This window comes from Dipodomys ordii, unplaced genomic scaffold, assembly GCF_000151885.1.
Source record: "Dipodomys ordii isolate 6190 unplaced genomic scaffold, Dord_2.0 Scaffold34, whole genome shotgun sequence".
Lineage (NCBI taxonomy): Eukaryota > Metazoa > Chordata > Mammalia > Rodentia > Heteromyidae > Dipodomys > Dipodomys ordii.
The window spans coordinates 14,770,694-14,785,796 of record NW_012267250.1 but is presented as its reverse complement, the minus strand read 5'-3'; the positions used below and the strand labels follow the sequence as shown (position 1 = coordinate 14,785,796).

Here is a 15,103-nt window from a genome sequence, read left to right as displayed (position 1 = left end):
ATTTCACAAATAAAATAAAATTAAAAAAAATAAATGTAGTAATTATGTATTTTTCTGCAACAATGAGAAGTACTTATGTGCTGTCCATTACAGTGGAACTTTACCTGCTCTGTCTCACTGTTTTCTTCACTGGCAGCTTCACTGGAGTGAGAGTCAGGTTCAGAATGAGAGAGTCCATTCTTCAATTTGGGACTTTTCTCTCCAATTTCTCCATTCACTTCTTTTTCTTTCTTCATTTTCTTGGGCTTAGGAGCTTCAGAAGCCACCTCACTTTTTTGCACTTTCTTAGTTTTAGGGGAGACAACTTTCTTGTCAATGAGTTCCTTTTTCTTTTTAGCATTCTGAGTTTTAGAAGAAATACTATCATCCTGACATGACTCCTCTTGCTTTTTTGCCTTTTTGGATTTAGGAGAACTCATATCAACTTCAGAAGACCTAGTTTTCTTTTTTTTAGTTTTAGGGGATACAGCTTCTTCCTGAATTTCTGATGACTCTTCAGTCTTCTTGGGTTTTGGCTTTTCTTTTCTAATTTTCTAAAAAAAATAATAATGTAGATTAAACAGAACAAGGTATCTATCTCATTTGTATATTATTTGTATATTGTTTCAAGATTACTTGAAATTGAGGAACTTAATTTTCAGGCATTCCAACATTTGTTTTTTGACCTTGTGATAAGGCAAAAATCAAACTGAATGCTTTTTAGTACCATTTCTTAGTTATATGGCTATAAATACATTTCAAACGTGTTTATTAGCATGGACCATCCAGACAGGCTCTTAGCAACTACTCAATTCATACTGGTTAAATCATTGTAAAACTGAATTTTCCTGACATTTCAAGTCATTCATGAGATACTCCAACAGACTCTTACAGTTTAGAAAGTGATCTAGTACTGGCCAAAGTTAATTCAAACAGAGAAAGTTATAAATATCCACAGACATATATGACGGAGGCTAAGCATGTTTATGTTTTTCTCCCTGCTAAAATTCCTATTAAGAAAAGAGGTAGGGGGCCAGGCTCTGGTGGCTCACACCTGTAATCCTAGCTACTCAGGAGGCTGAGATCTGAGGATCGCAATTCAAAGCCAGCCAGCCCAGGCAGGAAATTCCGTGAAACTCATCTCCAGTAAACCACCAGAAAACCGGGAGTGGCGCTGTAGCTCAAGTGGTAGAGAGCTACCCTTGAGCTGAAGAGCTGAGGGACAGCACTCAGGCCCAGAGTTCAAGCCCCATGACCGCCAAAAAAAAAAAAAAAAGAAGTAGGGGGGCTGGGAAGTTGGCTCAGTGGTAAAGTGCTTGCCTCGTGTGCATGAGGCCGAGGGTTAGCTTCCTCAGCACCACATAAGCAGAATAAAGCTGGAAGTAGTGCTGTGGCTCAAGTGGTAGGGTGCTAGCCTTGAGCTGAAGAGCTGAGGGACAGTGCCAGCGACCATGACAAAACAAACAAAAAACAGGCAAAACAGGGAAACATAGATATGGACCTGTCTATCTCAAAAGAGCAAACTGAATTAACTTAAGGACACTATGAAACAAAATGCTATAAGAATTTATTCTAGGGTGGAGGAGGGAAGAAAAAAAAGAATTTATTCTACTATAGATATGTAAATTTTTGTTTGTTTTTTGGTCCATCTTGGGGCCTGAATTCTGATCCTGGGTGCTGTCCCTTAACTCTTCAGCTCAAGGTTAGCACTCTACCACTTGAGCCACAGAGCCACTTCCGGCCTTTTCTGCTTATGTGGTACTGAGGAACCAAACCCAGGGCCTCATGCATGCAAGGTAAGCACTCTACCACTGAGCCACCTCCCCAGCCCCTACTATGGATGTTTAAAGAAAGGACACAGGTGGCTCACACCTCTAATCTTTAGGTACAAAGGAGGCTGGATCTGAGGACCAAGGTTCAAAGCCAGCCCACACAGGAAAGTCTGTGACTGTTATTTCCAATTAACCACCAAATAGAGTAGAGCTATGGTTCAATGGTAGAGCATAAGCCTTGGGCCAGATTGTTTAGGGACAGTAGCCAGGCCCTGAGTTCAAGTCCCAGGACCAACTCCCAAAATTCACATACTTAAAGCAAAATACACATACAAGTTACAAATCCATGGAAAAGGTAAAAAAAAAAAAACCTCAAAAACAAACAGTTGATTATTGGAAAAGGTAAAAAAAACCTCAAAAACAAACAGTTGATTATTTCTATTACCTGAAATTCCCAGTCCTCTCCAACTTTTCCTAACAGCAAAAACTACCAACACATTTAGGTGCTGTGGGTACCTCAGTATCTCTCGTGGTGACTCCCAAGCCAATTACAGAACTATGGGGATTCTACTGAGCTAAATTCTTTCTGCCTGACTTCAGCCTTCAAGTCACAGACAAAGGACTGAGAGTATCATAGTTCAGGGGCACAACATCTGTCTTACATGCTGGAGGGCTCTGGTTCAATCTCAGCAACTTGGAAAAAATTTAAATGTAAGTCATGAAAAATAAGCTAGTGTGCTGCAGAAATTTCAGTCCTTTCATCCCTTGTACTGAGTAAGAGTAAGCTTCCTATAAGTAAGCGGGTATGGTCCCTCTTCTGGGCATTCTATAATTGACATATACTTTCATATCCTATACTGACTGATGAAGAGTCAGTAAATGGGAAACAGTATTTCCCTACCACCTGTAACTAACAGGTCTGTGTTCCCTGGGCCAAAATACTTCAGTATTTAAGAGCTTCCAACAGAAAACCCATGCAGATGAAAGGAAGAAAATTGGAAGCCGTGCACAATAATATAAGGAATATCCACTAACTTTATCTCAGGCTCAAATAAAGTTATATCAGTCAAAAAGTATGAGGCTGGATGTTATTTTTAATGTACTTATAATGTACTATTGATTTGTTCCTTTCATATGTTCTTCCCCCATGGTATAACCCTGTTTTCACTGTATTTGATTCCGGTACCCTGCATTTGTGAATACATTTTTCTAATCTGGGGAGGGGAAGGGAAATAACAAAAATGCTCAAACAAGGATACAGGCTGACCGATTGTAATAATGAGATGCACAGGACCCTACCTTAAAAATGAATTTTGGTTGGGGAAAGACAAAGGAGGGGGTAACAATGCTGGAGAGGAAATGTACACATTACCTTACTCATGCAACTGTAACCCTTCTGTACAGTATCTTTGCAATAAAAATATAATGAAAAACTTTAATGAGAAAAACAATCATAAGGCTGCTTTGGGGATTCAGCAGTGGAAAAGCTGTTGCCTAGCAAGGGCACAGCTCTGAATTTGATTCCTAGTACTAAAAATAAGTAAATTTTTAAAAAAGTAAAAACAACCAGATAACTACCAAACTAATTTAGAATGTGCTCACTTGTCACCATTCTGTAAGAAAGTAACGATGAAAGGGGTGACAATGACCACAATGCATGTACTCCTAGTCTTACTTGGGGACCTCCTTTTTGTGTATGTGCCGGTCCAGGGGCTTGAACTCAGGGCCTGGGCGCTGTCCCTTGAGCTTCTTTAGCTAACGGATAGCGATATACCGCTTGAGCCTCAGCTCCACTTCGAGCTTTTAAAAATATTATTATTAATCAGATATAAGTGTCTCCCAGACTTTTCTGCCAGGGCTGGTTTCGAACAGCGATCCTCAGAATTTAGCCTTCAAAGGAGCTAGGATTACAGGCGTGAGCCACCGGCGCCCGGCCCACTAGCTCACTAAGGGCAGGCTGCTTAAGCCGGAAACAAAATCTACTTCCCTTATTATAGGAAACTGAAATGTCAATGAAGGCTCAGCCACGTGCGGCAAGAGTTTATTTAGGATCTGGGTAGCCGAAAGCTTTGTCTTCCGTTCTAACTCCTTTCGTGGACGCTCACACCGGACGCAAAGGCTGAGCCTCAACCCTGGGGCCTAACCGCGGACACAGCAAGCACTAAGGCAGGTGCCGGTGCCCCGTCTCCCAGGACCACGTGGGCACCCGCACTCTAGGGTCTCAGATCCCGCCTCCCGCCTAGAGGAGTGTAAAAGCCGGCACGACACGTCGGCCACACGTAAGGTCGCGACGCCCGCTGGCCCGGGGCAGCCGCACTACAGGGACACCGGCCTGCAGAGCCGCACGGCCAACCTCCGGGAGGCCGAGCCTCCGCGTGTCCCGAACCCCAGGGCCCAGCGTCTGCCTTGCCCCGGGTTCCCCAAAATTACCTTCTCATTTTGCTTCCGCAGTGGCTCCATCTTTTCCACAGCCGTGTCTGATTCCAATTCAGCGTCGCTGCGGAGTTTTCCCGGCATAATTCAGCGCCAGTTGCCAAAGGCAGACCGGTCTCCTTAACCGCGTGCAGAGGAAGAGATAGTACCGTCCCGTAGGCCCACCCAGCTGTAGTCACTTCCGGTGGCATAGCACTTCCGGCGGAAGCAGCGGCTTCACGGAAGTCGGAGTTCCAGATTTTGGTTAGGAAATAGCGGCCGCTGACTACCTGCATGTCGAGCGTTGGCAGCTTGCGATTCTTGCCCAAGGCGGCGCCCACCTGAGGGTAGGGTGGAGGGAAGCCCACAAATAGCCCTGCCTGGTCAATGAAGACGTCTTCATGTTGCCTGGAGAGTGCTTTTGATAGATTGCAAGGTCAGACCGGCGGCCACACGCCCGCTCCAGGATAAGAACCCGAGTTCAAAGCGTCGGCACATTTCATTCATGCGCACGCTCAAACACCTGAGTGATCCCTCCAGTCAGTTGTGAGGACAGCGCTAATGAACTCCTAAGGAAGCTTTATAGACTATCGAGAGAGGCCCTCTTGCAAGCACTGGGCACCTAGGGTCCAGTAAAAGGGGCGCACCGTCTCATCATCGCTTGTGTTTCTCAACTCTTTTGTGCCAGTCATGGGGTTTGCTCAGGGCCTGGGCACGGTTCCTGAGTTTCTCTTGCTCAAGGCTAGCACTCTACCACTTGAGCCACAGCTCCACTTCCTGCTTTTTCTGTTTATGTGGTACTGAGGAATCGAACCCAGGGCTTCATGCATGCTAGGCAAGCACTCTACCACTAAGCCACATTCCCAGCCCCCTTAATTTTTAATGTATCGAGTGCACTAGTGTATCTCTCCAAGTTCTTTTCTCAGTCTTTCCTGGAAAATCGCATCTACTATATTAATTACAATCTCAGCTTTTTATTATTCTCATTTGTGGACAAATATAAGCTTCAGACCTATAAACCCAATTGCCAAATTGCTGATCTCTTTTTAAAAAAAAACCTCACGGGCCACAATACCAAAATACCATCTCGAATTAACCCTATTCCCTCTTTTTGTTGTTGTTGATCGCAGAGCCTGAAATCTGGATCTGGGCACTGTCCCTCAGCTCTTCAGCTCAAGGCTAGCTCTCTACCACTTGAGCCACAGCACCACTTCCGGCTTTGTACGTGGTGCTGAGGAATCAAACCCCCCGGCCTCATGAATGGAAGACATGCACCTCTACCACCGGAGCCACCTTCCCAACACCCTATTCCCATTTTCTACCTTTTACTGTTTTGTTATTCCTCCTAGTGTGATACCTCCCTGTCAAAAACAAACAAAAAACAGGTTTCATTCTTTTGCCTCTCTCCTATCAATAGGAGTCCTAACATTTATCCTAAAAACTTCTACCTTTTTTTGTCAGTTGTGGGGGCTTGAACTCAGGGCCTGGGCGCTGTCACTGACTTTTTTGGGCTCAAAGATAGTGCTCTAACCACTTTGGACAACAGCTCCACTCCTGTTTTTTAGGTGGTTAATTGGAGGTAAGAGTCTCATGGCCTTTCCTGCCTGGGGATGGCTTCCAATTGCAATCCTCAGATCTCAGTCCCCTGAGTAGCTAGGATTACAGCTGTATGCCACCGATGCTTGACTGAAATCTACTTTATTTTTTAATGTGTACTGCCTCTATTTAGCCTAACAGTTAAGAATTATCTGTGTTGGAACCATAAGTCACTACCTAGTCTCCAGATGTGATTTCTGGACAAATAGCAAATTCTCAAGTATATGCATCATGAATTTAGGTTACCATAATCTCTATCTTATATCACTCCTATGGCCTAGTTTTTAAAAAAATCTTTATTTTTGTAGTCCTAAGGATTGAGCCCAATCTTGCATATGCTATTTTACTGAACTATATACCAGCCCTCTTATGGTCTCTTAAGATCTCTTGGCCTCCAGTTTGACCTCTCCAATCCAGTTTCCTCTGCAGCCAATCATCTCTCTTAATACAAAAATCAAACCATGTTAAATCCTACCATTAAGGCCTCTAAATCCTTTTTTTTTTTTTTGCCGGTTGTGGGGCCTGAATTCTGGGCCTGGGCGCTGTCCCTCAGCTCTTTAGGCTCAAGGCTAGTGCTCTACCACTTGAGCTACAGCGCCACTTCCAGCTTTTTCTGCTTATGTGGTACTGAGGAAATGAACCCAGGGCCTCATGCATGCAAGGCAAGTACACTATTACTGAGCCACCTGTCCAAACCATCCTTCTCTTTTTATTCCTGTCCTCTGTCTACCACATGCAAATTGTACTGAACTAACAGAAAGTCCTAAGCTGCTCTGCCTGCAAGCCTTCTAAACTCTTCTATTATATATAATATATATATATATGTCATATATATATAACAAAATACATCCACTTTTCTTTCTGCTGTATACTACTTGCTTTAAAAAGTCTTTCTGGGGCTGGGAAGGTGGCTCAGTGGTAGAGCGCTTGCCTTGCATGCCAGAGGCCCTGGGTTCGATTCCTCAGCACCACATAAGCAAAAAGAAAAAAGCCGGAAGTGGCGCTGTGGCTCAAGTGGTAGAGCGCTAGCCTTGAGCTGAAGAGCTGAGGGACAGCGTCCAGGCCCAGAGTTCAGGCCTCACGACCGGACCCAAAAAAAAAAAGTCTTTCTGATTCCTAAAACCCATGTGATATACCCCAACTATGTCCTTAGCACTCCAACCCTACCTTTCTCTTAGCTTTTGTTAATCTCTATCATTGCTTGTCAGTACTTTTCATGAAGATAGTGACTGTGCCTGTTCACAAATATATTATTGTGATTAACAAAGCAATGGACACATAGCAGCCAGTAAGTATACTGAATAAACTTAGGATTGTGCACTACTTATATAATTTTTAATAAAATTTATTTAGAACTTAAAATGCTATACCTAATTAGCCATGCTATCAGTTTATACAGACCTTCAATGTAAAAAGGATCTTATTTTCTGTCACATAACATATAGAAGGAATGATCTGAATATAAAAATATAAATACATATTTTATAGAATGTTTAGAAACCTTGAGTAAGGTAAAATTGCCAAGTCTTAGAACAAATTTTTAAGACTACATTGAGAAAATTCTCAACACACAGTGAACAGAGATAATAAAAGATTTTTTCTTTATTATTCAAAGGTATAACTGGATAAGTAGATTTGTTACAACCATTCTGTTGAAATACTTTTTAAAAAAATACGACCAACTTCTTCGCAAATTGCAGACACATACCTCAACTATGATGACCTAATTTTTGGTGGATAATGTACATGATTAGGCAGAAATAGGCAAGCTCACACTTGTAGATTAACTGTCAAATGCTCAGTCAAAATTCCGTTTGTGGCCCCCACTTCTTGATCGATTTCTGTTCCCACTTCTTCTTCTACCATCTTGTCGACTTCCTGACCTGCTCCCCTGTCGACTCTGTCTACCAGACCGGCCACCAGATCGGCCACCTGACCGGCCTGATCGGCCTGATCTGCCACTTGACCACCCACTCCTTTGTCTGGAATTAGATGATGTGTTTCCATCATAATATTCTTCAATTTCAGGTAATTTGGCAGGTACTGAGAGTATCCAGTCTGAATCATGCCAGTCTGCCTGTGAGGGAAATTAACAGGATTAATATGAATGCTAAATAGAAACCATAAGTAAGCAGTGAGTAAAGAGGCCATTTTAGGGAGGTGGGGAGGGGGGCACAGGGAGTGTGCTGGGGCTTGAATCAGGGAATGGGCACTGTCCCCAAGTTTTTTTGCTCAAGGCTAGTGCTCTACCGCTTGAGCACAGCTCTACCTTGTTTTTTGGTAGTTAATATGGCGACTGAGAGTCTCATGGACTTTTCTCTGCTCCAGATTGCTTTGAACCACAATCCTTAGCCTCTGAAGTAGCTACGATTACAGGCATAAGCCACTGGTACCTGGCTATTTTATATCCTTTATCTCTTAGCTAAAGAACCCCTGTTTCAGGCTGGGAATGTGGTAGTGTGGCTTTGTGGCTTCATGCCTAGCATGCATGAAGCCCTGGGTTCTATTTCTTAGTACCACATAAATAGAAAAACCAGAAGTGGTGCTGTGGCTCAAGTGGTAGAGTGATATAGCCTTGAGCAAAAGAAAGCTCAGGGACAGTTCCCATGCCATGAATTCAAGCCCCAGGATTGGTTCAAAAAACAAAACAAACAACCAAAAACCCTTTTTCTTAATTAAAATGTCTGCAACAAAAATGAAAACTAAAAAATAAAGCAAAAAAAGTTCATGCAATACAATTTTAGTCTCTGAAGAAGCACTCAGAATCATATCAAGACTCTAAATTCATACTCAGTTTATACATTTTGCTTGCTTGTTTTGTTTTTTTGAGACAAGGTCTCACTATGAAGCCTAGACTGGCCACAAACTCACAATCCTCCTGCTTCAGCCTCTTGATTGCTGGAATCACAGGCATGCACTGCCATGCCTGTTTCATACATTCTAAAAGAGATCATTCTTTACTTTGTCAGCACAGAGATATGCCACCAATAAGAAGTGAAGTATTTTGAGGAAGTATGTTTAAAGAACCAAAAAATAAAATGAAAATGTATCATAATACTTCCTACATCAGGAAAGAACTTAAAAAGAGGTACAAATAATTTGGAACTTGTTAGCAAAATGAGTTCCCTTCTCCATGCTAAGAGCATGCTCCCTTCCTAGGCAACACCAGGCCCATGTAGTAAAGGCAGTAAATAACCAACTTCCAAACACCTTTACCTTGGGATGGCACTTCTCTGGGGCAGTTACCACCATATAAGGCAACAAGACCTTCAGGTCTGGGCAATTGCAGGACCCCTTATCTACTATTTGGACAGCAGCCATTAAATCCTAGTCTGCCATGATGAGGCCCCTGGCCTACACATCCACACCAGGGTCTCCACCTCCTAGCCCCTTCTAGCCCCTCCTAAACCTCCTAGGTTATATAGTCACCTCAGACAATAGCTGGCGCTTCTTCGCACTTCTCCCTTGTGAAAAGAAACTTACCAGCCCCCTTTCCCGGCAATAAATCTTTCTTTGTTCTCTGTACCTGGATGTCTAAGTGGTTCTCTGGCAAAGTCTAATAATCTTTTTTAAGCTTACAGAACTGGTATAAACAATTCAAGATAAATAAATGAGTACTACTGGCTGAGCAAATAATCCTACTTACTCAGGACACAGAGATCACTGAGCTGTGCTTTACAGCAAGTCCAAGCAAAAACATCCCAACATACCATCTCCACAGATAAACTGACACTGATGGTATGCACCTGAGTAATAGCTAAATGGTAGGGGGTATCACAATGTGAGGCTAGATTTGGGCAAAAACATGAGACATCTGAAATACAACTTAAAATCAAAAAAGGAATGGACAAATAGCTCAAGCAGAGGCCTTGTGTTCAAACACAACAACAACAAAAAAAAAAAGAGAGAAAACTTAAACAAGGCAAAAGGCTTGGAATGTAGCTTAGTGGTAGAATGTTTGTCTAGCATGAAAAAGGTCCTAGCTTCAATCTCCAAGATTAGCAAAAAATCAAATAAATGTGTCAATGTATGAATTAGATATACTAATGTTCAGAGAAATCTTGTTTATAACAGTAAATTTGAATAATTGAATACAAGTGAATGCTAGAGAATAATAATTAGTAACTACATAGTTGGCATAGAAATGTTTACACAATATATACTAAATTTCTAAAAAGGCTAAAAATTGGGCTGGGATGTAGCTCAGAGGCAAAGTGCTTACCTAGAAAGTGCAACATCCTGGGTTTGATTCCTAGTACCAAAAATAAAAAGAAAAATACAGCTAAAGCTGGCACCAGTGACTCACGCTTGTAATCCTAGCTACTCAGGAGGCTGAGGTCTGAGGATCACAGTTCAAAGCCAGTGCAGGCAGAAAGTTTATGAGACTCTTATCTTTAATTAAATACCAGAAAACCAGAAGTAGAGCTGTGGCTTAACGTGATAGAAGCACATTAGGTTAAGCAAAAAAATTCAAGGACAGTGCCCAGACCTGACCTTTCTCTTTCCCCACCCCCCTAAAAAAAAATTGTCTGGATGAACTTAATTTTTTATGAGTAATTTTTTAAAAGTCCTTAACATGTAGATATGTGGAAATATTTATGGGAGACCTAACAGAATGCCTAGACTTTTGTCTCTAAAGACATTGAGAAAGTTGGTAAAAAAACAAAATAAGGGAGAAAAAAAAACACACAAAAGCACTGGGGATGGGTGGCTCACACCTGTAAGCCTATTCAGGAAGCTGAGGTCTGAGGCTGAGGTTGGTTCGAAGCCAGCCCAGGCAGACAAGTCCATAAGACTCTTTATCTCCAATTAACCACAAAGGAGCCACAAGTAAAAGCTAAGGGACAGCATTCAGACACTGAGTTTGATCCCTAGTACCAGCATGCATTACACACACACATACACACACACATACACACAAAACCCACAAAAATGATCAAATGCTGGGTGATGTATTTATAGGAATTTAGTATACAATTCTTTATATGTTTGAAATTATTTACAGTAAACAGTTAAGGAATTACAGTTAAGGAATTTACAGTTAAGGAATTACTGATTTATGCATGATAATAATACTATGAGCTTTTCAAAACCATCTTTTATGTGTGCAATACTGGGTTCAACTTAGGCCCTCATGCTCTCACTTGGTTTTTTTGCTCATTATACCTCAACTTCCAGCTTTCTGCTAGTTACTTGGAGATAATAATTGGGATTTGCCTGCCCAGTCTCAACACTCAGATCTCAGTTCTCTGAGTATGTAGAAGTATAGGCACAAGTCTCTGGTAGCTTGGCTTCAAAATAATCTTAATACTTACTCAAATGGGGAAGAATGGTGGAAGAGGTGATATTGGCCAAAATGTATCATACTCATAAACTGCTATGTTGAACTGAAATCCCTTTGTATGAAAAATAATAATAATTTTAAGAAGATAAATACTAAACTATTTTAGCAGATAAAAAATTAAGTAAGTTGGGTGCTGGTGGCTCATACCTGTAATCCTAGCTACTTAGGAAGTTGAGATCTGAGGATCACAGTTCAAAGCCAGCAAGAAAGTCTGTGAGAACCTTATCTCCAATTAATCACAGAATAAGCCAGAAGTGGCTCGGTGGCTCAAGTGGTACAGTATTAGCCCTGAGCAAAAAGGAGGTCAGAGACAGCGCTCAAGCCTAGAGCTGAAGCCCCAGGATCAGCAAAAAATTAAATTAAATACCTGTAATCTTTCTGATTCAGTTGTGGGAACATCAAAGCAAACACCCTAAAAGCAAAACAAAAACATTCTCATTTAGATGTATATGCTAATTTTTACTAACAAATGAGTATTTGTAATAATCTCACATTTGCTCTAAAAAAAGAATTATATGCATTCCATGGTTGCTTATATAATCAAAATAGTTAAGATAATCCATAACAACATATAACAGATTTCCTAAATCTGAGAAGTAAATATAGTATCTCATCTACTGCTAAAAGGAACCAAGAAGCTTCTCTAGAATTTTTATAGACATCAAGATTCCATAGCCCTTATAAAATGATTCTTCTAAAAAACTTATTTTAAAAATTTAGTGAGCAGCTACAGGCAAGTCAGTGGTAGAATGCTTCCCTAGCACATATTAAGATGATGAGGTTCAGTACATAGCCACTACAAATATATTTTAAATAACTGAAATTTAGTGTCACAAAGTTTCTTGCATGAAAAGCTGCAATGTTATTAGATAATAAGACTGATATAACCCAAAGACATTTCCTCTGAAGTTTTGGTTGACTGTAGGTTGAAAGTTAATTTAGTACTCAACAACTGGTTATGCCTGTGGATCTTTTTATTTAACCTTTCTACATTCTTTTGTGAAGGTGTATATTTTTCTCATATTTGAATTAAATCTGTGTTGAAGAAAATATCATTATACCTTGAGAGAGCTGGTTATTTCCAATAAACAATCTAGTTAATAAATTTTAGGTTAGAATGAACCTGTGTTGTATAGGGAGATGAATAAATAAAACATGTTTTCTCAAAACCATTAGGAAAAAAATCACTAAAATGAAAATTTTAATCATACCATATGAAAATAACCTACCAATAGTAGTTAACCAATAGCAACCAATAGTAGTTAAAAAACAATATTGTCTGGCTGGGGCATGGCTGAGGTGGTAGAATGCCTGCTTAACAAACTGGAGACCTTAAGTTAGACCCTACTACCCCCAAATAAACAAACAAAAAAAGTTATACAACAAAAATCAAAATTGTGTCTACTTTAAATTATCAAGTTGTTTAAAGTGTTGCAGGCATAAATTACTAAGCCCTAGAAAATAAAGATACAGCAGGGTGACAGTGGCTCATGCCTGTAATCCTAGCTACTCAGAAAGCTGAGATCCTAGGATTGCAGTTCAAAGTCAGCCCAGGCAGGAACGTCAGTGAGACTCTGATCTCCAATTAACCACCAGAAAACCAAAAGCGGCGCTATGGCTCAAGTGATAGAGCGCTAGCCTTGAGCTGAAGAGCTGAGGGACAGCGCCCAGGCCCAGAGTTCAAGCCCCACAACAAAAAGACAAAAGAAAGATACACAATCATATATGATATGTGTATCGTGGCAGAAACTTAAATTACTAGGGTATTGATTAAACCAGAAGGAGAATAACTGAGAGCTCTGAATAGTTTCCTTTATATAATTCTCCAAAAAGGTAAGCAGATATATGAACCAAAACCAGTAGTATTATTCATCACATCAGGCTTCAAATAAAGAAACAGAAAACGTTGGCAGTCTTTATAAACATTTTTTGATATTGGATTAAAAATCTTTGTAAGTAGTTAGAAAAATTTACCATATTTCCTTTTAAGAGGCACATTCTGGTAATTTGGGATACAGCATTATTACTCAGCTTTCTGTTAAGTTCTTTCCAAGCACAATTGATATCTTGTATTTCCTCTGGGCTTTCGAGTGTCATGGTCACAAATCCCTTAAAGAACAGAAGTAACATTACATTTGCGAAAAAATCACTAGCAAGCAAAACAATAAAGCTCTAAGTCTGTATCCCTTCCTGACACAACTCTTCATTTCTTTTTTTTAATTTTTATTTTTTGTCAGTCGTGGGGCTTGAACTCTGGGCTTGGGCGTTATCCCTCAGCTCTTCTACTCAAGGCTAGCACTCTACCGCTTGAGCCACAGCGCCACTTCCAGTTTTCTAGTAGTTTATTGGGGATAAGAGTCTCACAGACTTTCCTGCCCGGGCTGGCTTTGAACCATGATCCTCAGACTTCAGCCTCCTGAGTAGCTAGGATTATAGGTGTGAGCCACCAGCGCCCAGCCAACTCTTCATTTCTTATGTGGCAACATGGCTGCTCATAACATGATTACTAAAAAAAAAATAATAATCTTTTTGAAACTGTGTTAGAAGACTACTTTTTAAACATCATTGAAAATATTCTGTGTATTACTGTTAAGACTATATAAATACTATTTAACCATTATGCTTTAAGAATCAAGTTTGGCACCAGTAATGAAGATTTAAGATTAAGAATTAAGCTTGGGGCTGGGAAGTTGGAAAAGTGGTAGAGCGCTTGCCTTGCATGCCTGAGGTCCTGGGTTCAATTCCTCAGCACCACATAAAGCAAAAAGAAAAAAGCTGGAAGTGGCACTGTGGCTCAAGTGGTAGAGCGCTAGCCTTGAGCTAACGATCTGAGGGACAGCGCCCAGGCCCAGAGTTCAAGCCCCACGACCGGACCCAAAAAAAAAAAAAAAAAAAGAATTAAGCTTGGCACCTGTAATCCTAGTTACTCAGGAGACTGAGATCTGGAGGACTGAGGTTCAAAGCCAGCGTAGGCAGGGAAATGTTCACTAGATTGCATCTTCAAAAAATAAAGTCCTAGGGCTGGGATGTAGCTCAGTGGCAAAGCGCTTGCCTAGCAAGTGCAACGTCCTGGGTTCGACCCCCAGTACCAAAAAAAAAAAAAAAAAAGGTGATGTCCTAGGTTCAAACCCTAGTTCTAGGGAAAGTGAGGGAGATATTAACTGAGTATTTTACTAATTGAGATATGGATCATCAACTTTTTTTTTTTTTTGGTCTGTCATGGGTTTTGAATCTGGACCTGGGCGCTGTCCCTGAGCTCTTTTTGCTCAAGGATATTGCTCTACCACTTTGAGCCATAGTTCTACTTACGGTTTTCTCACAGACTTTCCTATCTGAGCTCGCTGTGAACACCAATCCTCAGACTTCAGTGTCCTGAGAAGCTGGGATTACAAGTGTGAGCTACCAGCAGCTGACTGGAGCATGAACTTTTTGTTTGGGTTGGCCTTGAACCTCCCAATGTCAGTGTCCTAGGTAGTTAGGGGTAAAGCTACCATGTATGTTCCATTATCATATAGCAATCTGGAATCAGTTATATGGATACTCTCAAAAATATTAACATACCACCTTCTCCACACATATAGAAGCCCTTACATTGCACACTACTGTGTTTACTACACAGAATCTATTGCTCAGCTGCATGGTTCCATGGCAACTACAAATCAAGAATTTTTTGTGGTACTTAACTAGCCACTATATTGAAAATGAACTATACAACTTATGGACGGTACAGGAGAGAAAACTGGGAGAGAGCAAAGGAAGGGTGACATTGTCCAAAAAGAGATGTATTCATTACCTGACTTATGCAACTGTAAGCCCTCTGTATACCACCTTTATAATAACAATTAAAAAGATAAAAATCTCACTAGACACCATGTTGAAAATGAACTGTACAACCTGAGAGTGGGGGCGGAAGGGAAAATCTCGGAATGAGGGAAAAGGTGACATTGTCCAAAAACAAGATGTGCTCTCTACCTGATTTATGCAACTATAATCCCTCTGT

General features: G+C 40.9%; 2 protein-coding genes across 3 annotated transcripts in view; both read right to left on the bottom strand.

Moving 5' to 3' along the window:
- Nucleotides 1–4,334, bottom strand: part of Ddx21 (DEAD (Asp-Glu-Ala-Asp) box helicase 21) — a 26,417-nt gene extending 22,083 nt beyond the window's left edge. Inside the window, exons 1-2 of the mRNA XM_013017058.1 lie at nt 4,182–4,334; nt 105–533 (exon numbers count right to left, since the gene is read on the bottom strand). Of these exons, the coding sequence (XP_012872512.1) occupies nt 105–533; nt 4,182–4,268 (516 nt within the window). The 5' untranslated portion in view covers nt 4,269–4,334. The remainder of the gene's footprint in view (nt 1–104; nt 534–4,181) is intronic.
- A 2,999-nt stretch (nt 4,335–7,333) lies between these two features.
- The window catches only part of Ddx50 (DEAD (Asp-Glu-Ala-Asp) box polypeptide 50), a 42,561-nt gene continuing 34,791 nt past the window's right edge, over nt 7,334–15,103 (bottom strand). The window contains exons 13-15 of one of the 2 annotated variants that reach the window (XM_013017210.1): nt 13,078–13,212; nt 11,471–11,515; nt 7,334–7,836 (exon numbers count right to left, since the gene is read on the bottom strand). In XM_013017210.1, the coding sequence (XP_012872664.1) occupies nt 7,558–7,836; nt 11,471–11,515; nt 13,078–13,212 (459 nt within the window). In that variant the 3' untranslated portion in view covers nt 7,334–7,557. The remainder of the gene's footprint in view (nt 7,837–11,470; nt 11,516–13,077; nt 13,213–15,103) is intronic. The other variant, XM_013017211.1, reaches the window with a different exon arrangement.